Raw genomic sequence first — 23,370 nt, 5'->3', positions numbered from 1 at the left:
GGTAAATAAAAATAGAGGTGCTATAGAAAGGAAGTTTTCTTCTTTTGCATTAAAGGTAAAAGTATCAAGAAGTGTTTCTTGATGGCTGGGTATTTTACATGATAGAAAGGTGGGGGGAGATCTTCCTGTCAAGTCCTTAAGCTAAAGAGAAAATAGTTGGGGCTGGCTGGTTGCTCATTGTCTTGATTATTTGGGTCCTTCATGAAGTCCAAATTATCAGGAAGGGGACATCTTAGGTCCTTGGGAGAAATGGCCCCTCAGTTGACTCCCATCTGAGATAGGTTTTTGCATGATTAATGGAGGAGCTGTCTTCACATTCCTTGCACACCCTCAGCGTGACTCGCTGTCATTTTGATACCAGTTTGAGCCAGACTCCATTTTTTATTGCTAGGCCCATGCTAAAATGTGTATGTGTGCAGGGATTGAAATGGGGGTCCCAGAGCATCAAGGCGGAGTTTCTGAGTAGTCTTCAAGGGCAGACTCATGTAGAGTGCATTACAATAGTCTGGACAAGAGGTTGCCCTGGCATGGATCAGATTGGTCTGATCAAGGTAGGATGCTATCCTCCAGATTCTTAACTGAGTCAGCGAGGGTCAGTTGTACCCTCTTTTCTTTAAGGTCTGAAACAGTCTTCTATCATGGTTTTTTTAACATCCACCCTGCTGAAAATTTCTGGAGAAATTAGAAGCACACTCTTTTGTGTTACTTGGGTAAGTCTTATGTTTAAATTATGCATTTATTTACTTACTAACCCCACCTTTGCAAACTCAAGACAGCTAACAAAACAACAAAAGCTGCAGGACACAGATATAGGTATCCAACAAGTTATAAACACAAACATAGTAAAAAGTCAGTACAAAACAGGTAAACATTTATGTTTTCTGCAGAGGGAGAGACTTGTGCTGTTTCCCCATTGCTGCCACGGCTGCAGACTCAGTACAGCAGCAATTGTTTTCCTTGTCCCCATCAATTGTAATTCCAGGAGCTCTCCAGGCCTTACTTGAACGTTGGCAACCATAGTGTTAAGTAGGGTCGCCAACTGTGGGTTCAAAAACACCTGGAGATTTGGGGGCAGATCCTGGAAGGGCAGGGTTTAGGGAAGGGAGGGACCTCGGTTGGGTATAATGCCATGCAGGGTTGCCAGCTTCAGGGTGGGAAATACCTGGAGATGTTGGGGGTGGGGCCTGCAGAGGGCAGGGTTTGGAGAGGGGAGGGACTTCAATGCCATAGAGTCCAATTGTCAAAGCGGCCATTTTCTCCAAGTGAACTGATCTTTGCCGTCTGGCCATCAGCTGTAATGGCAGATCTCCAGCCACCACCTGGAGGCTGGCAACGCTAGCCATGCGGTCCACCTTCCAAAGCAGCCATTTTCTACAGCAGCAGCAGGCGTGTTTTAAATAAATAAATAATAAAGGAGCGATCTCTGTGGTGTGGACGTTGTAATTCCAGGAGATCTCCTGCCCTCACCTTGGAGGATGGCAACCAGAGCCCTTAAGACAGTGTCCCAGGATCTTCCCCACTGTTTCTGGAGACTCAGGTGTACTGTTTTATTTATAAGGATTTTAAAAATGTACCCCCCACCCCTGCACGTGGAACGGCCTATTGTGCTTCAAACATCATCTTCGCCCGCTCAAACAGTCTATTTTCCGAACCTCACTATGGAGGGGTCGTTGACAAAACAGAAAGAGGCGGGGTTAGTCTAAATCGGCGGAGACCAGAGGGCAAGAGCTTCAACCCCATTGGCGAGAATCCCACCCCTCCCTTCGCTCCTCTCTTAACTACGCTAGACCGACCTTCCTCTTACTGTAAAGCGCGTTCCGATTGGCTATACGTACCTATTCAACGGGCGGCGCGGCCTCTTTAGAGCCAATTAGGAGGCAGCGGTCTGACGTTGGGGCGGGTCGAGAGTCTCGGGGGAGGCGGAGAACCTTTTCAGTTGCTCGTGCCGCCATTTTGTGTCGTTGGCTGCTACGGAGAGGGGGCTGGGCGGTGAGTGACTGATTTAGGGTGCCATTTTCTAACTTTGGGATGTTCGGGGTGTGAGTTAAGCTGTGCTTGATGCCCGCTTTTCGGGGCCTCTTAAAAGGGCAGGGGCCGACGAAGAAAGGCTGGGTGGGCGAGCTCAGCCCTTCAAACGGGAGCGGGGCCTAGTGGTGTGCCTGCCTGGGGCCTCCTCATAGGGTCCCATGTTGCCAGTGGTAATGTTTCTACGGCGTCGTCAGCTCTAGCAGAGGCCTCTGTCTGCCAGGCGCTTGGAAACTCCGTTCCACCGCGAGAGAGAAACGAGAATTCGTGATGGGCTGCCGATGCCGCTTAATCCGCCGGCTGCAGTTGGCGGGGCGGAGAGGAAGCACGCCTGCCTTTAATTGGTCCTCGTTTCTCCGAGGCCCCATTAAAGAGTCTTCTGCGAGATGCTTTTGTAGTCTTGGGGCTGACTCTGCGTAGAGACTCCACTGTAGATGATCTGTGGCGTTGAAATGCTGCAGATTACGTTTTTCCCGTTATAGACATGGGGTGTATATGTGGGGGGATTGGGTTGCCAGGTCCCTCTTCGCCATCGGCGGGAGGTTTTTGGGGCGGAGCCTGAGGAGGGCGGGGTTGGGGAGGGGCTTCAATGCCATAGAGTCCAATTGCCAAAACGGCCGTTTCCTCCAATTGAACTGATCTCTATTGGCTGGAGATCAGTTGTAATAGCAGGAGATCTCCAGCTAGTACCTGGAGGTTGGCAATCCTAGTGTGTGTGTGTGTGTGTGGGGGGTAATTTGTTAAATTTCTCAGTTTCAGATCAAGAGGCTGAGAGTTGGGCCAGTAAAGAATAAAATGCCAATCCTTATGATTAGGGTGCGATTTGTGTGTGTGTATGTTTAGAAGGGGGAGCGAGTAAAGCATTGAGGTTATGGTTATAGGAAGGGAGTGGAGTTATGTACTTCTGGCATTTTCCTTTAGAATTGTAGAGGGGTAGACATGTTAGTCTGTTGTGTGTGTGTGTGTGTGTGTGTAAAGTGCCGTCAAGTCGCAGCCGACTTATGGTGACCCCTTTTGGGGTTTTCATGGCAAGAGACTAACAGGTGGTTTGCCAGTGCGTTCCTCTGCGCAGCAACCCTGGTATTCCTTGGTGCTCTCCCATCCAAATACTAACCAGGGCTGACCCTGTTTAGCTTCTGAGATCTGACGAGATGGTACGTGAAAGGCTAAAAAAAAAATTTCAGTATGTGTTTTCATGAGTCAGACCTCACTTCTTTAAATATGTGGAAAGGAAATCGTTTTGGAACTATTTATAGGGGAAACAAGAAGTTGAGGCAGAGGGAGAGATTTGATGTAAATCCTATCATTAATCTTTCAGGTGTAATTCTCTGTGTAAGGACCTAAAATGGAATCATTACAGGTAATGGATAATGAGAGAGGTCAGATTCCAGTCTCCCTTGGAGTATGGCTAAACAAAGTAATGAGGTGGAAGTACAAATAGTTGGGAAAAAGGATTCTGGAGTTTAAGGAAATTAACTGATATCAGTTCAAGGTTATAACAGGCCTCAAAAAAACTTTTGCTCTAAAGCCAAACTTATTTTTTAGCCTTCAGGGTTACCATAGAACCCTATCCTGATCTGTTTACAGTTTCTCAGTTTTATTAAAGGTATGACAAAAGTGTTGGTTTATATCAGGGGTGGGGAACCTTTTTTCCACCAAGGGCCATTTGGATATTTATAACATCATTCGTGGGCCACACAAAATTATGAACTTAAAAGTTAGCCGACCAAGCCCCAAGCAGGCAGCTGCCCCAGATGACACCCCCACCTCACGTGGGCAAGCAGGCAGGCATCCAACCAGTGGCACACTCGCCCACCTGGTGGCATGGGATGGTCTGTTGCATCAGCTGGGCATAGCCATCCAGCCATACACCGGAGTTGCTCCTGTTCCACGTGGTTGGGGCCGGATTCTACAGCTGGCTCCTACCTCCGCCTGCAGGGATGAAATGAGGGCACAATGTCTAAGAACTCTTGCGCATTCTGCCCCTGCCCCCTTTAACTCCTTAATTGTCGCCATTTCCGCCCCCAGCCCTCTTGTAGTACAGAGGGAATACATTTCTCCACGGCCTGGGTGAGAAAGGGTTGGCACGGTTTCTTGGGCGGTCCTAGCAGCTCTATAACTAATGACTCTTCTGCAAGGGGGGGAAAGGTTCCTTTTCTCGGCAAAACAAACTCACATCCGCCTTGAATAGAGGCTTTTCCTGTCCGCAGGAGAGGGTGGACCGCCAGTCTTAGATCCCTCTGAGCTAAAGATCTTCCAGGACCCACAAAGGGCCAGACCAAATGATTTTGTGGGCCTTTTACGCCCCCTGGGCTTGATGTTCCCCACCCCTGGTTTATATAAATCAATATGATATAATCCTGGTTTTCCTCACAACAACAAAATGCTAACCTTTCTTGGTAACCTAACTTCTTCCTAATTGCAAAAAAGTTTCATTATTGCTTTAAAAGGTCAGTTTGGTTGAGTACTAGAGCCAGTGTAGAAAGCAGTTTTTTAATAAATGAAATTATCTACCACCACTGAATACTGTAGAGTGGCCAAAGCTTCTGGCACAACTAAACATTCTGAAGTGAAATTATACAGTAAGTTTTGTATTTCTACAGAAGGTTATTGAGAGGCCTGAATTCTTCCTTTCCACATATCTGAAGAAGTGAGCACTGATAAAAGAAAGCTGGTATGGAAACAAATGTTAGTCTTTAAGGTGCCATTGGACTTTTGTTTTATCTTCATGGAGAGCCAATGAGGAGGTTTGGGCTGCTTCTTTTAACTGAAGCACTAATATGAAAACATTTATTTATTTATTTGTAGAAGTGTGCTGCTTGTGTTACTTCATAATGTGTTTTTTGTTCTTCATAAAAATGTAGTTTAACTCTTCTCTCTCTCCCCCCTCCCCCAAGCTCTGACCGCCATCATGGTGAAACTCTTTATAGGCAACCTTCCCCGGGAGGCCACAGAGCAAGAGATTCGTTCCCTTTTTGAGCAGTACGGACGGGTCCTGGAGTGCGACATTATCAAGAACTACGGCTTTGTGCATATTGAGGACAAGACAGCTGCTGAGGATGCCATCCGCAACCTGCACCACTTCAAGTTGCATGGGGTCTGCATCAATGTGGAGGCCAGTAAGAACAAGAGCAAAGCCTCCACTAAGCTTCATGTAGGCAACATTAGTACCTCTTGCACCAATCTGGAGCTGCGTACCAAGTTTGAGGAGTATGGCCCCGTGCTTGAGTGCGACATTGTCAAGGATTATGCCTTTGTGCACATGGAGCGAGCAGAGGATGCTGTTGAGGCCATCAGGGGTCTTGACAACACAGAGTTTCAAGGTGGGATAGGGGTCTGGCTAACAGTCGGATGCATAAGGCTGTGTCGTTTGCTACTTGCTTCAGTGAGGCAGCCAGATATGTCAGTCTTTTCAGCAGGAATCTTAGAGGGTTATCCCACTTGCTATATTTTAATATTTGATTAGGCTAGCTTCTAACCAGTTATTTGATTGATTATGCTTATAACTTCAAAAAAGAAATTTTAGAATTTTGGAAAGGGCAGTTTTCCCCACAACGAGAACTTAGACTTCGATAAAGGAAAGCTCCTACTGTGATAAAGTCTGCTTTAATACAATTTGTCAGAAATTCAGGACTATAGACTTACAGCCATGATAGTTTGGAACATACCGGTAATTGTGAAGTACAACAACTTTAAGAGCTGCCAAGACTTAAAAGATGTCATCAGAGATAAATTGTCAGCTGAGCACTACTGTAAAGATAACCTAAGCAGTTTTTTTTAAGAGACCACAAAAAAAAATACAAGCTGTTCGGAAAAGCCATTAAGTTTTCTTTGCACCCAGTTTGGCACAGCAGTGAGGAAGGAAATGCTTAGGTTCAGGAGTCTCCATCTACTTGTTCTCAGTTGTTGCTGCTTTCCTTTTTGCCTGTAACTCAGGCAAACATCTTAGCAACAAGCCCTTTCTCCCAAAATACCTTTGCTGGTCCTTTCCCAGAAACAGGAAGTTCCTTTTTATTCCTCTGCCACTGCTTCCTAACCTTCACTCAGGTATGTGTTTCTTGACCTGTGGGTCAAGACTTACCTTTCCCTCATCCCATCAGCCACCCGGATTCTGGGCTCAGTATATGTACCTTTTCCCAATTGGCTTTTCAGCCTTCATTTGCTGTGATTGACTCTCCTCCCGCATACATTTACTACCAGAATTTCACCCACCCTAAGGCCCTATGAGAGGTTTTTTAGTGAATGTGACCTTTTACTTTTCTTGCAAAATTTGCATGGTTAAAATTCTCTCTGCTGACAGTTTATCATTAAGTGTTTCGAATGTCTTGTACATCCATGTCCGCCAGTGGCTAGAGGCAACTTAGGCAGGGAGGAGCTAATTTTTAACTTATTGGCAAAATGTTCTAAGAAAATGAACCTTTCCTCCGTTCAGTTTTGACCACAATTGATAACCTCAGTGTGAAATTTTGTGGCAGTCTCTTGAAGGAGGCTCAGCACCAAAAATTTAAGAGTCATTTCTAACAAGCTGCACAATAGCTTGTGTTGATGGTTAGAATGCAATGTATGCCAAGATAGTGGGTAAGAAACAGCATTTTACATGGGCAGGTATTTTTAAAGATGATCATGTAGGGGAATTAGATACTGTCTGAACTGTAAATCATACGAACTGGAGGGTGGATGGAGTGTTGGCTAATGGAGAGGGAGGGGCCTGAGTTTGTTGTGATGGATTGAAAACTAAAGTGGATCATAATCTCTTCTGCCAATAACTCAAGCCAACCCTTTTCCTGTTTCTCCATTGGTGAGCATCTTAGAACAGGTAAGTTTAGGCTGAGTGCATACTCGCTAGTTTCGGTCTCTCAAGCAAATTGCTTTTGGTAAGTGCGCTAGGCAGCACTGATGTGTGTTTGTGGGGGTGTCATTTCTGGGATACAGAGAGTTGAATGCTCTTGAGATATGGGATAACGATGCTTCATAGCCAATATCTGGCTGCTGTTACTTCATACTCTGGGTATATTTCTCTATTCCAGCAGTATGTTTCTCAGAGAGCCAGCTCGGTGTAGGGGTTAAGAGCGGTGAACTCTGATCAGGAGAAACGGGTTTGATTCCCCATTCCTCCCCATGAGCGGCGGAGTCTAATCTGGTGAACTGGATTTGTTTCCCTACTCCTACACATGAAGCCAGCTGGGTGACATTGGGCTAGTCACACTCTCTCAGCCCCACCTACCTCACAGGGTGTCTGTTGTGGGGAGGAGAAGGGAAGGTGATTGTAAGCTTGTTTGATTCTTCCTTAAGTGGTAGAGAAAATCAGTATATAAAAACCAACTCTTCTTGCTGGACCAATAACAGTTAGTGCTGGGTTCCTAGAGAGTAGGTTTGTTGAGCTGTATCAGCAAGAAAACAAAACTCTCCTTCAGGACTTAACGGTCTCTGTGTGTTTGAGCTTTTGTAGAGAACTGTATTAAGTGGATAAAGAAAGTGATGGCTGTACATCTAAGTCAGTGATGGCGAGCCTTTTAGAGACCGAGTGCCCAAACTGCAACCCAAAACCCACTTATTTATCGCATAGTGCCAACACGGCAATTTAACCTGAATACTAGATGCCATCACCCCTTCCTGTGGCAAGGAGTTCCACAGGTTAATTACATGCTGGGGAAGTGGGTGTCCCTCTTTTAGTAGGGGATTTCACTGAAAGGTGGGAGGCGCCACAAAGCCCTCTTTTAGTAGGGGATTTCACTGAAAGGTGGGAGGCGCCACTGTGGCCCGAGCGCTCTGCTCCCCTCCAGCTATGCCACGCTGTGAGCTATGCTCCCCTCTAACCCCACCACAGGAATCACCTTCACCACAGACTCAACAGGCTGCCATCCGCGCCGCACCCTCACGCCACATGTGAGCCGCCCTGCCGCATGTGACGGGAGGGAGGAAGTGCTCCCATTGGGCTGCTGGGCAGAGGGGTGGGTGATGTAAGAAATGCCCTCAGGCGCGTGTGGAGAGGGGGAGGGGAGCAGCCTGGCCCCATGTCCCTCTGGCTTTCTAGTAATGAACTCATGGGCAATGGCCCGCGTGCCCACAGAGAGGGCTCTGAGTGCCCCTGCTGGCACGCGTGCCATAGGTTCGCCACCACTGATCTAAGTGATGGGCCACTGAGGACTGCTGCCTTAAGCATCCATCTGCCAGCAATCTCCCTCTCCTAAAGAAAAACAAAGTATTTTTTTCAGGCAAGCATAGGTTAGGAAACTTCCTTGCAGGCTATTTTATGGAGCATTTGATCCACCATTTGCTACCTACCAGGTGATCAGACGTAAAGGTGGACTGTATAGAAGATGGAATTTTGGCAGGTACAGCTTTTCCTGTAAGAATTAGAAAAGCAGCACTTGCTGACATACCTTCTATGTACTTCTTAAAGGCATAGCAACTGGTCTTCCTGTGTGGGTTAAAGTATGGCGGAGGATAAACTTTGTTAGCAAAATGAGAAGTAAGAATAACAGGAATGTAGGAACTACAGCCCAGTAGCCATGGTGCAAAACAAGAACCCATCATGCAGCTTAATTCCTGGAGTACCAAATGGGGGAGTTCCAGAAGTCATCTGAACAGTACCAGCTTCTATTCTAGGTTACAGAATCTTCAGTGCATCCTGAGCCACTGGATGAAAGCATGTGGGTGGGGAGGAAAAAATGGGAGGCTGAACCAGATACTGTCTGCTGAAAGCCTGCTTCCCCTTTGAGTTCTCAAGGATTGGTCCCCAAGAGCAAGGATAGCTTCTGAGCCATGCCTAGATAACCTAGTGTTCAAGAAGGTTGTCTTCCTGTCTGTCATCTGGTCAAAGCAGTGGGGTTTGTTGAGCTTACCCTGCTTCTGGACAGGATCAGCAAAGGGTGAGTAAAAGGGGTGGAAGGGTGCAAGCTTGAGGCTAAAAATGCAGGGGGTTTCAAGCATGTGGCATATCTGCTGGATGTAAAACTACTTGCTGAAATAAAAAGTTTTTAGCTGCTGAGTCCCTAGACTGAGGATACTAAGAGGGACTGGAGATAGGTCAGTCTGCTTGCCCTGATGGGTCACCCCAAAAAGCATGACATGTTAATCCTTGCAAGCAACAGAATGAAGTGCAAAGTCTATAGTGGACAAAAGATGCAGAAGCTTGGAAAAACTCGGGCATTCTTGTGTTTGGAATTCACATGTGGAGCATATTATTTTGGCTGCTGTCTCCGAGGCTGGGTGGGTTTTTCAGATTTCACTGCATGTGACCTTTGGAGATGCATTTGCAGTCTTCTCTTCACCCATCCGTATGTCTTTCTGTACAGCCCCTGCCTTGGTGGTTTTCCATTTAGTTGTTGGGCTCATACAGTGTTGAAAGGTTTCCGTCAGTTAGGCGTGAAATCTGTTTGTCTCTGTGGTAGGATGAAGCTGGGCCAATAAGTAAGGAATGACTGCATCTCCACAGCTTAGGAAGCCAAATCCTGTGAGATCTCTTTCAGCAGAAGAGGTATTTGAGTCACTGCATTAGGCTTCATCTGTGAGAGAACTGGAGAGCGAAAAGAGAAGTAGGTCAAGAGTATTGAGGTCTGGGAGAGGGATGAGATTGAAAGACGTTCCTCTGTGCTAATTTGAGAACCGTCAACATAGGTTGTCTTAATCTCTGTAAAGTTTAAAAGGTTAAGCTAAAAACAGCAAAAATAGAAAATAAAATTAATACATTTTTTTCAGTGTGCACTGATTGATGATTAAAAAACAACAGCAGGCCTGAGAAATAGGCTTCATTAAAATAACTGCAGGCCTAAGTCTTGTGGAGATAGAAAAAGGCATATCATACAAAGTTGATGAAACATGAACTACACAATAAACCACAAAAGACCAGACACGTTTTGGCCACGTGGACTTTATTCAGTGGTTACTAATATACAAGCTCAAAACTCACATCCCAATAGTAAGCATTGTAACGTATTTTAGGAACCCTAACCAAGTTGTTCATTTCATATTGTGTTTGGCTTAAAACGGATTTCAAAAGGAAGCCATGGGACTTGTATTTCAATATTGACTCACAAATAGTGCAGTGTTTTATATAGCCTGGTGCAAGTTTTACAGTTCTTGTAGGATGTGGTGTTATCAACCAGAAATCTTTCAAGGTTTACAAAATAGTTTCAGTTGTAATTTTTTTGGAATGTTGTGGGTGCTTTGAGTACCACACTGGGATAAAAAAAACCCACCCCATGCAGCAAATCAGCCTCCGTGACTAGTTTTGGCAGGATAATAAACTTCCCATGTAAATAGTTAGCATCAGAGCTTTAGGGGCTGAATGAAATCTTTAACCACCTTAAGCATGCAGGAACGTGGCTATGTCCCACTCCTAGTAATCTGCTACTGGAATCACCTGCTGTTGACCATTTTGCTTCCCGAGCAACTTAATGACCACTCAAATACAGAAGAGATAGGAGACCACCCTTACTACTACTGGGAACAACAGGGCCCAGAAATGGTTTGCTTTGCTCTTACGGTGTTAGCTTTGGTGGGGCGGGCTGGTTAGTTGTTCCCTTTTTCTTTTTTAATTCTTGACCTGCTGTGCTTTTGCTTTGAACTGTTTTTTAACCAATCTTTATAGCTGCCCTTCTTGCGTCTGTTTCTTCAAGGCAAACGAATGCGCGTGCAGTTGTCCACCAGCCGGCTCAGGACTGCGCCCGGGATGGGAGACAAGAGTGGCTGCTACCGGTGTGGGAAGGAGGGTCACTGGTCTAAAGAGTGCCCGGTAGATCGCACGGGGCAAGTGCCCGAGTTGACCGAAACTTATAGCGAGCAATACGGAGCAGTGCGCACCCCCTACCCCACGGGCTATGGGGAGGCCATGTATTACGATGACCCCTATGGAATGGTGGACTACTATAAACGGTACCGCGCGAGGTCCGCCGCGTACGGGGCTTCTGCATACGACACATATGCGGAGCACACCATGGTCCAGTATTCCCAGTACGCCCAGTACTCGCAAGCACAAGCCACAGCGGCCGCAGCCATGGCCAATCGCCTTTCTACCACCTTAGACCCTTACGACAGGGCCTTGCTGCCTGCCTCGGGAACTGCAGCAGCGGTAGCTGCCGCTGCTGCAGCCGCGTCTTCCTCCTTTTATACCCGGGATAGAAGTCCCCTGCGTCGCTCGGCAGCTGCGGCTTCCACCGTTGGAGACGTGTATGGATACGAGCGTGTTCAACTGTCTCCCGTCCCGCGATCCTCCCTCTACGATGTCCAGCGGTTCGGGCGGGATGCGTACGCGGAAAGGTTGCGGTACACTGCGTTTTGATTCTGGAGGTGAGAGCGTTTTTCCTCGTGTAGCTTGGAAGTGGGGGATGGAGTATTAGTGTGGCTGGTGAGAGATGGGGAGGTGGACTGCTTTGTGTGCTTGAAGGCCTTCTGGTATCTGCAGGGCACTGGATGTTGGAGCTGTGAACAGCAGCCGAGATACAGGGTATAGGACATCTTGAGTCAGCTTTGCTGCTTAGTGAGAGGTGTGGTCTCAACCAGTGTTAGTCAAGCAAGAAAGAAGGCTTGAACAACCTGTGTTCCTAGGTAGCAGATACTCCAGAGATTTTACCCATTGGGAAACTAGGCTCTTTCCAGATACTTAAAGTCCTATTCCTAAGCTAATCTTGGTAACCATCCCCTCTCCAAGTGCTTTTGCTTCCCCTTTAGTTGCTCTTCCCATTATTGTTTGTTTATAAGGCTGCCAGTTCTCCTGTGCCAGCCTCTCTTCATACAGACATAAGCATGTACAATGGAGTCTGGGATTGAGATGCTAGCAGCTACCCTGATTATCAAGACTCAATCCTTGAGTAATATCACTGTGAAATTAGAAGCAAGGTCTTTAGCATAGAGGAGGGGGCCTCAGACTCTGAGCCCTTAGACTGTTGGGTTGTTTATTCACAAAACACCCCTGCATTTCCAAAGGGAGCAGTCTGTTTAAGGTGTAGTTTTCTGTTCATTACATAAGCATTGCTATCCTGCATGAAGTTGAGATCCGTCCTGTCAGTTGCAGAGTGGTGGACATCAGCTGTCTGTTCCTGGGAAGCTGTTAAGTAGGATAGTAAGGCAACAGCTATTCCTGGCTGGTGTCTATACACTCAGTGATACTGTGCCTTGTTTCACTAAGATTTTCAGTTAGCCGTCTTGGCTTACGGGCTGGAACTCCAAGAATTTCTCCCATCTCCTTTTAAAGTCGGTGGCTACAACCACGTCTTGTGGCAACAATTCCACATCAGTGGTTCCTGTGCAAAGAAGTGCTTTCCTTTGTCTTAACCCGAAGTCACTGCCAATTAATTCCAGAGGGCGATTTAAACATCAAGTATGATGAGAGATGGTGAAAAATAATCACACTGTTCATAAGTTCAGAAACTTCTCTCATGTACCCCATTGGTCCTTTAATTTATTTATTTGATTTATATTCCACCCTTTCCCGGCCAGGGCCAGGCTCAGGGCAGCTCACAACATCAACAATACAATAAATATAAGATAGAAATTAATTAGAATTGAATAAAACCTCCTACCCAAAACATTTTATTTGTTGTAGTGAAGATGCTCCAACCCTGCAGTCAACTTAGCTGCTCTCTTCTGTGTTCTTTATTTGGATATTTATACTCCACTTTTCTCTTCACTGAGGTCCAAATGTTACTTTACAGCATCATTCTTCCCTGCTCCATTTCTCTTCACAACAGCAATCCTTAGGGTCTAAGAGAGAGTGACTGAGCCACCCAGTGACCTTCCATGGCAGAATGGAGATTCAATCATGGATCTCCCTGATTATTCCAGATTTTCTGTCCTAAAAATGATCTTGGCTGAGCTTCCTACCATAGCTCCTGTCAGTATATATGTGAACTTGGTATTCATCTGGTAACAAGCAGGCAGCATTGTATATAGTTCAAAGGGCTTTGTAGGCTCTTCGATTCACATTGGATTGTCTTCTGAAGTCCCATCAGGTGTTCTTTTGCCTGCAACTTACTGAAATGACAGCAAGCGCTGCCCTTTCTTGGCTGTGGGGCTTGTACTGTCCCTGATGAGTAGTGGAATTGCCTGAGGCTCCTCAGGGGCTTGCGGGAATGGATCCAGGTAGGTCCCTGGACAGTCAACTAGGAGGGTGGCAATGAGAGGGCTACTGCTGCTGACAAGGGCCATAGCTCAGCACCAAAGCTCATGGTTTTCATGTAGAAGATTTCAGGTTCAGTACCTGGGCATCTTCAGTTACGGATGTTTTGGAAAAGAGGGCTGGGAAACACCATCTGTCCAGGGTGCTAGGGAGGCAGTGCCAGTCACTGGCCTCTTGTTGCACTTCAGAGACTGGTTGTGAATATGAACGTAAGTAGTGTGGCCAAATCTGAAGTGGCTGCCACAAACTTTCCCTCTGTCAGTTGCAATGTGTGGGAAACCTCTTAACCATTTGCTTACTTTTCAGGATATGTAGAAATAATCTAATGGAAATAATTTCCTGAGGACTTCCTATAAATGGGCAGGTTGTGGCCTCAAAATGCTCACTGTGTTTAATAACCAATATTCCAATTTTTAACTGGAAAAGAATACCTTTGAGCTGCTCCTATTTTCTTGTGGCGTGAAGCTAAGAAACAGGATACTTCTTGAATTATGTGGCAGTGGCTCAAATGGTTCTGTAACTGTGATGTGGAGCAGTGGTCTTAAACTGTTCCAGACCCAACTGAATTGCAAACGTGACAGGAAATCACATGACAAGAAGAGCGGGAGCCAGAGTTATGACCTCACTAGTACTGAGGCCAGGACTAGGAAACACCCAAAAAACCTGGATGTGGGAAACAAGAGCCAAGCACCAGGAGTAGGGAGAGTTTAGAGTGCAGGGACAGTCTTCTTGATGTTGCATGGACAGACTCACAGCGTCATGCTATCTTGTGCTGGTGTGATACTGTAGGTAAAAGGTAAAGGTCACCTGTGCAAGCACCGGGTCATTCCTGACCCATGGGATGATGTCACATCCCGACGTTTATTAGGCAGACTTTGTTTACTGGGTGGTTTGCCAGTGCCTTCCCCTGACCTCGGAAGGATGGAAGGCTTATTCAACCTTGAGCCGGCTACCTGAAACCGACTTCTGTCAGGATTGAACTCAGGTCGTGAGCAGAGCTTGGACTGCAGTACTGCAGCTTACCACTCTGCGCCAGGGGGCTCTTGTGCTGCTCTAGGAATCACCTGAAATTGAAGTAGAGATTATAGTGCAAAGTAACATTTGCTTCTCTCACCAGCTGTATACACATAATGCACCCCCTCTCAGCTTTCACAAGTGTGGATGGACGTGCACCATACTTAGAAGTTAAGATCTTTGTGCTGACATCTCCTATGCAGTGGCTTGGGGGCTTTCTCAAAGGTCTTTCTCAGATGTATCTGAGCCTTCAAATGAATTCTGTCTTTTATTTTTCAGGTAGGCTATTTGAGGGCTGGATGTCGGGTTCCTGTGGTACATCCGCGGCAAAACAGTACCAGGCTTCACGATGTGATGATTTGTGTTTAGCATGATGTCATTAATGGACATTTTGTCTCTCTTTGAAGCTTAGTGACAAATAACCTTTTTTTGTTTCTGCTTTTCCGGGGAGTTGCTTGGAGTGGGGGAGGTGTTACTTTGGCTATAACTGCACCTTCCTGTCTGGAGAGGTGACTGTCTTCGCTGGTCCTTGACTCGTGCCTGGACCTGCTCTCCAAGCTCAGGCAGGGTGGTGCTGGTAGAATGGGAGATCTTTTTCTTTCCAGAGCCTGGCTCGAGCCACTGTCCTCTCCCCCAGCTCATTTTGTAGCTGTCCCCCTCGTCTCAGAATAGGCTTATTTTTGAAAACCAATAATCAGCTCTTTTTTACTATGAGAAGTCATTGTCATGCTTTGTGTTATCCTACGTTTGGCCCCTCCTGTGGAATCCTCCTCTTATATTGATATTAACCTGTGACTTTTGTCCTTTGATATTTGACACTCTTTTTTTTCCCTGCAGTAAAATAAAACACTTGTAACAGTTATCTGTGTGTTTAATTTATGTACCCAAGAGGAGAACTTAAGCATTTTGCAGACTCTTATTCAGTGTTTTATCAGCACCCTGTGTGTGTGAGAAAGAGAAATAGGTTCAACTATGTATGTCAAAGTTCCGCTGCTAGCTTTTAAGTTCAGTCCCATTTGGAGTTGGCCGTTAAATTTCGCTTCCTTTCACCTGAAAGGCTGAGCAGTTTAATTTCACCTTGAACTTCGCCTTCTTCGTAAATGGGATATCAGGTGAAGTACCAACACATTCAGCTGCCTCTTTTCAGTAGGCCTCAGAGAGACATTTGTTTCCCTTGAGATAATAGAAGTCTTTAGGATTATTTGTTCAGGTTGGAGGCTCAGGCCTGCTACTGTTCTTGCATAGAAATTAACTGAAATGAATTGTAAGAGATCTAGGTAGTGTCAGATTGAAACACCTACACTGAGTAGTTGTGTCCCTGTTTTTGCTTTCCTTTCTGCCTTAATGTGCTTAGATTGCAGGCAAATGGCATTTGGCCTACGAAATATCACCAGAGTGCCTTTATAGTTAATGGGGGAAAGTATGTCCCTTTTGAGTTGTTAAAGGAGTAAAAATGTCCATTGATGCTTGAACCAGACACGATTAAGACTAAGTTTACAAATACTGGGGGGGGGGGGAGGTTGTTGGCATTCCTTTTCTGTGTGGGACTCCTCCCCTTAGACATGGGTGATCGCAGTTGAGAAGAATCATTCTGCTCTAGCTTCCCCTTTCATGTTGAAACTAAGTACTAGAATTATTTGGCAGTCATAATTTTCCTGGGCTTCTGGACCCCAAGAGGAGCAAAAGTTGTTAGGCTCCTGGCATGACAAATCCATGTGCATGTCTAGGTCTCATGGGTAGTAGTGGCCCCCAAGAAGGGGGATAAGGCTGATTACATGGTGAGCAGCTTGTACAGGCTGGACTTTCCCCTCACTAGCATCCCTGTTTGGTTGTACAGCACCTGCTCCATGAGTAACTTCCACTGTGTAATTATTCAGTTAGCTATCCCCTTGGGAGTGGTTCCTGTTTGTTCCTGGTGGACTCCCATGTTGACAATTGGGGCTGCTTCAGTGGCCAGGTTGTTCTCTAGTTCCTAACTCAGCTCACAGCTGTGTGAGCAGCCTGGTTAAGGGACTGAAGCTTAAAAACCTTTTCACTCTAAGCAGGGTTGGCCCTGCTTAGTACTTGGATAGGAGACCCACCAAGGAAGTCCAGGGTCACTGCAGAAGCAGGCGATGGCAAACCACCTGTACTTGTCTTGTGCCTTGAAAACCCTGTCGTCCTGGGGTCGCCATGAGTCAGTTGCAACTTGATGGCACATTATCATTTTCACTATCATTGACATTATTACTTAAGACTGAGGGTGAACCCCGTTTGGGTTCTTTTTGGGAGATTACCAGAGGACCACAAGGGCAACTGTTCTCTCAGTCTTCAAGAAAGGGGGAAGGGATGACCCAGGAAACTACAGGCCAGTCAGTCTGACCTCTGTCCCAGGAGTAGATTTTAAAGAGGTCCATCTGTGAGCATCTTAAGGACAACCTGGTGATTCACGGAAGCCAGCATGGATTTGTTCCTAACAGGTCCTGTCCGACCAACCTTGTTTTTTTCTTTGATCGTGGGAATGCCGATGATGTTGTCTACCTCAATTTCAGTATGACAGGATGTTCAAATAGGTAAGTGGGAGCACTGCAGGCTAGACTCTAGGATAGGTCAATACAGAACTGGTTGGAGAACTGCACACAAAGAGTAGTTGTCAATGGCATTTCATCCGGTTGGTGGGAGGTGTGAAGTGGGGTGTCACAGAGCTCAGTTCTGGGTCTGGTACTTGTCAGTATTTTTATAAATGATCTGGTGGAGGGGGTGCATTAAATTTGCAGATTACACCAAATTTGGAGGAGTAGTGAATACCCTGGAAGATAAACAGAATCCAATGAGATCTGAACACACTGGAAAAGGGGATGTAAAGATGCAATTCAACAAGGGCAAGTGCAGAGTTCTACATCTGAGTTAAAAATTAGAAGCATGCATACTGGATGGGGAAATACACTTCTTGGTAACACTATGTGAACAAGATCTAGAGGTATGGGTAGACTAAGCTGATTATGAGCAGTCAGTGTGATGCAGGGGCAAAAAAGGCTAAAGTAGTCTTGGGCTTTATCAAACGAACATAAACATCCAAATCACAAGATGCCATAGTCCTGTTGTACACTGCTTCGTTCAGTTCTGGAGTACTGTGCAGTTCTGGAGGCCTCCCTTTTAAAAGGATGTGGACAGAATAGAGGGTGCAGAGGAGAGTGACGAGGATGATCAGGGGCCTGGAGACCAAGCCCTAGGGGGAACGGCTGAGGGAGCCGCTCTGAGCCTGGCTTTGGCTGGGAAGAGCAGGGTAACAAACAGAAATAATGTTTGGACTGGAAAAGAAGGTTGAGGGGGAACATGATTGCTCTAAGTATTTAAAAGGCTGTCACTTAGAGGAGGGCAGGGAGCTGTTCCTCTTGGCAGCAGAAGATAAGACTTGCAATAATGGGTATAAAAGGTGGAAAGGTACTGGCTGGACATTAGGAATATATTTTTTTTTACAGTAAGTTCAGTAGTGGAATTGGCTGCCTAAGGTGAGCTCCCCTTCGCTGCCAGTCTTCAAACAGCTGCTGGACAAACACTTGTCAGATGCTCTAGGCTAGTGGTTCCCAAAGTGGGCAGTACCACCCCCTGGGGGGTGGGATTACCTAGGGGGCATTGTAGTTGAATTTGTGGAACCAAGGAGGTGATGGCCCAAAAGGTTTGGGAACCATGGGTTAGAATAGATGGCCTCTATGGACCCTTCCAACTTTTATAAATCCTACACCCTATGGATGGGGCATCCATCCCTGTGAGATCACTCACTTTGGCCTGAAACTCAGATGCCATATATGTTTTGCGAACACTAAAGGATAAACCAAAAGGATGTGGAGGGAGTTGGAGCTGTAATAACGGCAATAACTGGGAATTATTTTGTAGCTGGAGGGTGCAGCCTGAGCTCTGCCCTGAACTGTCCTGTCAAAGTTGCTGACCTGTGGTCTAGAAACTTGTTTTATAAAGACAGATGTAATGCCGCAATTTACACATGCTAGTGTATTCCCGCGTTAGCCTTCCCACATAGCTCCTCTCTCCAAATTTATAGGGACTATTTTCCTGCAGTAGTATGCAAGGCATTGCCAGTGTGTGATTATGCAAATACAATAGCAGCCTAGAGTGGTAGAGATTCAGCTGGCCTGGTACGGACTGTGGACCATTACAGCCATAGAAACTTTAGAAGATAATGCCATTACTTTAAACATTAACTGATATAAATTTGTTTAAAGTTAAATGCGTCGGGAATCTAACATTTGTATGATCCCACTAATTGTTGCACATAGCTCCTAGAATTCCTTTGAAAAGTGGAGTGAGCCAGGCAAAGGCAAGCTATGCTCTTGCATTACACACTGAGATGGACAATTTCCATGTTTGTTGTGATTGGTTGTCCGTCCTCTGCCTCCTACACAGCTTGTCCTCTGAATCTCACTAGAAGCTGCCTTGAGTTCCCTCCCTGTGACAATAAAGATTATGGATTAATTGCTGGTATTTGATTAAAAATAATTTTATTACATTAACATTGCTTGGGGCTGCCTCCAGGTTCTGCTACTGGTAAAGCCTTTCACCCAGCTGAAGAACTTGGTAGAAAATCTATGGATGAATTTGGCATATGTGCAGAAAAGTCCTGAAACAGTCTCTTGGTGGACCACTGAGGGACAACAAACTGGGCAATGATGGCAGTCTAAGTAAGAGGCGGGAGCTTCCACTGCAGCCTACCTCTCTGAACTGCTTTCTTCAGGCTGCCAGCACGCCGCTCCTGTTGCAGCCAGTACAGCATCTCTACTGTGTCCCACTCCATCTTCTCCAAGTATGGGCGTCCCTTGAAGGTCACAGTGTCGTTGAATGTCTCTTTGATGTGATTCAAGATGACATAGAGCTTAGACTCATACTTGGACAGCTCAGAGTATAGGCGGCTCCTGGTTCTGGATTCTTTCATTCGCAACGCAGAGGATCTGGTACCCCTGTTGAAGAAGCGGTTTGGATCTGAGGCAGTTTGCTCAAAGCTTTCCAGTTCAGTCAGCAAGATCTCCCGGTCCTGGATACACTGTGCTGCCATCTCCCAAGACTTGAGCATGTCTGGAAGCAGCAAGTAATATCTTTTGGAACTGTATTTAATTGCCATATCGAGCCTCCCCCGTTCAGTGAAATGTAGAACTGTCCACAGCCTTTCTAGCCGCCTCTGTAAGGCCTTGAGATCCTCGGGCTTGTGATCATAGCCAATGAAAGTTCCTAAACCCCCCATCAAGATGGTGTTAAAGTTCCATTCACCAGACTGGTATTCTTCCTTCTCAGACTGCAGCTTCTCAGCTTTCTTTCTCTCTTCTCTTTTTACCTCCTCCTGTATTTTTTTTTCACGCTCATCTAATATGGGTTGCCCCTCTTCCTCCTCCTCCTCTTCTCTGTCGTCGTTATACAAATGAAATATCACTTGTAAATAGTCCGAGTCCTTTGTACTGATATATTTCAGGTAATCATCAGTGTTGAAGGTTGCCTTCCACCATTGGAGCCAAGATACGCGCTGTTTTTTGGAAAAGGTCTTTTTGAAAGGTACGTTTGGGGATGCGATTGTGTCTATTACTTCCTCAAGGATGAATGGTCCAGCCGGCAGGATTTTACTCAGCTCTTCATTGATGACCTGCTCACTTCTTTTCCCAGTCAGGGTGGAAGAAGCAAAGCAGGTAGATAGTTCTACGGCAGCTGCAGAGGGTTCTATCAAGGGCCCTACATCAAACTTCTGGTGGTCTTTGGGGATGGTATCCATCAGTTCCATGTATATCTTCTTGACATCTTCCCCAGCATAAAGATTTGCATCTAAAGCTTTGATGGCAGCAATGTCTATCTCCCCCAGAAGGTGATTGTACATTGCTATGTGCTTGTCCATGGCCACAGTTTCAAGATAAGTTCTTTCAGATACTTGTAAATCTGCTGCCTTTACCACCATCTTGTTGTGAACTGCGAGATCCACTGTAGCAGCTTGAGGATGACTGGCTGGAGCAGAAATTATAGTCTCTCTCTGCTGCTTCTCGCTAATTTGTTCCTGCTGCAGGGAACAAAGTATCCTCTGGAGCTGCTCGCAGCGGACTTCATTAGACTTGCGCAACGTCAAGGCTTTAATGAGGGGAGGAAGCTCTGAATCCTCATCCATTTCAGTTCTCTGTTGGCTGCTTTTCAGGATGGAACCTTGCACCAATCTCCGGAGGTCCTCAGCTAGGTTTGTCGACACCTTAAGTTCGCTGTCTTCTTCTGTTGGCTCTGCATAGTGCATAGGCAGATCAGGGGTGAGGGGACGAATAAATAAACGGATTCCAAGTTCATCTGCTAGGAGCTGCCCGACTCGCATGTTGGGCAGTGACTTGCTCCTCTTGATAAGGGAAGCAGGCTGACGAGCACGTGCTCGCTTTGCCTTAGCTCCTGGGCCAGGGATAGGTGGACAAGGTGTTGTAACTGCGGCACATGTCATTTGTCCCATGGGAATGGCAAGCCTTGCCACTGGCAGTAAATGCTTTAATTTTCTTAAATCCAATGAAGGTAAATCCTCCAATTCCTTTATATCTTTTGCTATCTTCTGTCTCAGGGATGGCACATGAGGTCTAATGAGCTTGATGAAGTAGCTAATAGTGAAGCCCAAGCGGCACCCCAAGGGGTGAAGTGAGGTGCATCTGAACGCGCTCCTCTTGGGCTGCTCCTGCTGGCGATTTTGCGGGGTCTTCATTTCCATCACCAAGCGATGCCGGACCGCAGACACTTTGAGGAAGGTGGAGCAGTCCAAGGAGAGTTGGGCAGAAAAGCGGGTGAGGTTGGCACAGTCAGTGAAGACACCCAGGGTTTGGCCATTTTCCATGAGCCACAGATAGTGAAGGAAGAGATGATGGCATACCAAGCCAATGTAGGTCACTAGGTTCTGGTAGATCTCCCGGTTCATCTGCGGACTGAAGGCTGGGTCGTACAATGAATGCTGGACATCCTTCCAGATGCGCTTCACTTCAGCCAGTATGATCTCCTGGAAGACTCTCTGTGCTCGGGTGCAGACGTTCTCCCAGTGTGGCCCCAACTCCATACGCCCTTTAACCAGCTGCGTGAGGGCTGCCAGAGAGAGGGGCACAACGGTCTTCTGTGCAGAAGGAGTACACGAGGAAGTCTCTTTCAGAACTGGGACCCTCAGCCGCTGATGGGTAGCAGGGAAGAGGGACAATGGAGCCAGGACACGCTGGTATTGGCCGTGCAGCTTCTGGATAGCCTGTTCCGTGTCCTCCAGGGCGTACAGCCCACGGTCTGTAGGGGGACGCGAAGCCGCCATAGCAGGGGAGGGAAGCAGCGTTTACCAACGTATCTAGCAGTAGCCGTAGCAACGGTGCACGGCACGGGTCTGAGCCGGCTTGCTTCCGGGCGGAACGCTCGGCGCGTGACGCTGTTTCCGTCCCGTGCAATGGACCGAAGGGAGCGATTTCCCCGGCCCCGCCTGGGAAGCGAGGGTGGGGCGAAACATAACCGGCTCGCCTTCCGGAGGAATAAAAGCCCTAGAGAGAAGCCGAGCAAAAGTATTACTCAGACCGGATTTCCGGTAATGTTGTGTGTGACGTTCAAATGCGTCCGGGCGGGTAACATTGCCCATTAGCAAAAGGAAGGTGTTGCGAAATGGAGGCCGCTTCTGGAGGGGGTGGCGGTATCAGCTGTCGGGTGAGAAAAGACGCTCTCTCCCCCCCACCACCCACTACCACTATAGAGGGCACTACAGTTGTACATTCATCCCCTGGGCATTGGGCTTTCTGGCCGGCGCACAGCAGGCAGAAATCCAGAAGGGGAAGCTCCCTTTGGCCTTATCGGTTGGGGGCTTACTGTTGTTGAATTTGTGTCTGCTGAGCAGCTGTTAAGAGCACGGGGATAATAATTTTCTTTAAATAAACGAACGCGCAAGAGCCTTCTCAAAAAAAGTTGCCCTTTCTGTTGGTGAGGAAACGGGGAGAGACGTCTAATGACGGTGCGATCGAGGGAAAAGCCTGTAGGCGGACGAGGGACTTGATCAAGCAGGTCCTGTGCTTTTCAGTTCTGTAGCAAACAACAACGATGCCATTTACCACTCTAGATAATTCCCAGTGGGTCGCCGTGTTAGTCTGTCTGCAGTAGTAGAAAAGGGCAAGAGTCCAGTAGCACCTTAAAGACTAACAAAAATATTTTCTGGTAAGGTATGAGCTTTCGTGAGCCACAGCTCACTTCTTCAGTATCTGAAGAAGTGAGCTGTGGCTCACGAAAGCTCATACCCTACCAGAAAATATTTACCACTCTAGTTTACGGCCCATGGGGTAGAAGAGGAGGGATACGGGAGTGGTTGTAGGGCAGGAGTGCTGTGGCTGGAGGCGGACTGAGAGGTGGAGAAAGGCGAATATGTGAGTGTGTTGGAATCAAAGGAGGCAGAAGGGAGCTGTGGTGGCCGTAGAGTTTATTTATCGGTGATGAATGTTTGTAGCTAGCTAGTGGGGATAAAGTTGCCAGCCTCCAGGTAGGGCCTGGAGATCTGGTATTACAATTGATCTCCAGATGACAGAGATCATTTCCCCTGGAGAACATGGCTGTTTTGGAGGGTGGAGTCTATGGCACTGTACCCTGCTGAGGCCCCTCCTCAAACCCCACCCCCCCAGACTCCACCCCCAAAATCTCCAGGTATTTCCCAGCCCCAGAGATGGCAACCCTGACCTGGGAGGCCAAAAAGGCTCTAGGGAAGAGCTATGCCCCCCCACCCCAATGGAGAGCAAAGAGCAGGCTGGGAAGAAAGAAGGGGCTGTGCTCCACCTTGCCAGCCTCCTGAAGCTGGGGCCCCCAGCTCTTCTTTCTTACTCGGGCTGACTGGGCGCTGCTGTGCCCCAGACAGTAGGTTTTACGGTCCTTGCTGGATGTGGAAGAAAGTAGCACTGCTAAAGCAGAGCTGACCAGCAAAATCCCCTGTGTGTGTGTGAGAGAGAGAAAGAAATTAAACAAAGGGCTAGCATAACAGTGGGCAGAAGAGAAACAACAATCCCGACCACTGGACAGTCTGGTGTGGTGATTCTTTTAAAGAATGCTCAGCTGGGTGGACCTTGATCTAATTGTGCAAGACTCTCCTTAAGCAAAAGGCTCTCTAAGTTTTGGTTATGTGTTAGATGTTGAGAGAGCTGGATGATGTCTTCTGCATCGTAAATGGATCATGGGAACTCTAAGGGCTATGCAAGTCTGAAGTCAGCTCACCC

General features: G+C 46.9%; 3 protein-coding genes across 4 annotated transcripts in view; 2 read left to right on the top strand and 1 right to left on the bottom strand.

Moving 5' to 3' along the window:
* The first annotated feature begins 4,926 nt into the window (after positions 1-4,926).
* LOC130480438 (RNA-binding protein 4B-like) lies at positions 4,927-15,020 on the top strand. Of its 2 annotated transcripts, XM_056852964.1 has the most exons (3): positions 4,927-5,348; positions 10,647-11,316; positions 14,438-14,573. In XM_056852964.1, the coding sequence occupies exons 1-2, from the start codon at positions 4,937-4,939 to the stop codon at positions 11,306-11,308; spliced, it is 1,074 nt and encodes a 357-aa protein (XP_056708942.1). In that variant the 5' UTR covers positions 4,927-4,936; the 3' UTR covers positions 11,309-11,316; positions 14,438-14,573. The 2 variants fall into 2 exon arrangements, with proteins under 2 accessions (XP_056708942.1, XP_056708943.1); XM_056852965.1 differs by lacking the exon at positions 10,647-11,316 and having other exon boundaries at positions 14,438-15,020.
* A 3,770-nt stretch (positions 15,021-18,790) lies between these two features.
* CCDC87 (coiled-coil domain containing 87) lies at positions 18,791-21,446 on the bottom strand. Its single transcript, XM_056853426.1, has one exon. It carries the CDS (start codon positions 21,444-21,446, stop codon positions 18,831-18,833), a length of 2,616 nt encoding a protein of 871 aa, XP_056709404.1. The 3' UTR covers positions 18,791-18,830.
* A 318-nt stretch (positions 21,447-21,764) lies between these two features.
* CCS (copper chaperone for superoxide dismutase) overlaps positions 21,765-23,370 on the top strand; it is a 16,451-nt gene continuing 14,845 nt past the window's right edge. Inside the window, exon 1 of the mRNA XM_056852789.1 lies at positions 21,765-21,826. Within this exon, the coding sequence (XP_056708767.1) occupies positions 21,785-21,826 (42 nt within the window). The 5' untranslated portion in view covers positions 21,765-21,784. The remainder of the gene's footprint in view (positions 21,827-23,370) is intronic.

This window comes from Euleptes europaea, chromosome 7, assembly GCF_029931775.1.
Source record: "Euleptes europaea isolate rEulEur1 chromosome 7, rEulEur1.hap1, whole genome shotgun sequence".
Classification (NCBI taxonomy): domain Eukaryota; kingdom Metazoa; phylum Chordata; class Lepidosauria; order Squamata; family Sphaerodactylidae; genus Euleptes; species Euleptes europaea.
This window is presented reverse-complemented; position numbering and strand designations above follow the sequence as displayed.

Excerpts from the sequence above, each read along its gene's own strand:
- CCDC87 (XM_056853426.1), bottom strand. The coding sequence starts at position 21,446 with ATGGCGGCTTCGCGTCCCCCTACAGACCGTGGGCTGTACGCCCTGGAG.
- LOC130480438 (XM_056852964.1), top strand. The coding sequence starts at position 4,937 with ATGGTGAAACTCTTTATAGGCAACCTTCCCCGGGAGGCCACAGAGCAA. Across the intron at positions 5,349-10,646 it reads TGACAACACAGAGTTTCAAG|GCAAACGAATGCGCGTGCAG; the intron begins GTGGGATAGGGG and ends TGTTTCTTCAAG.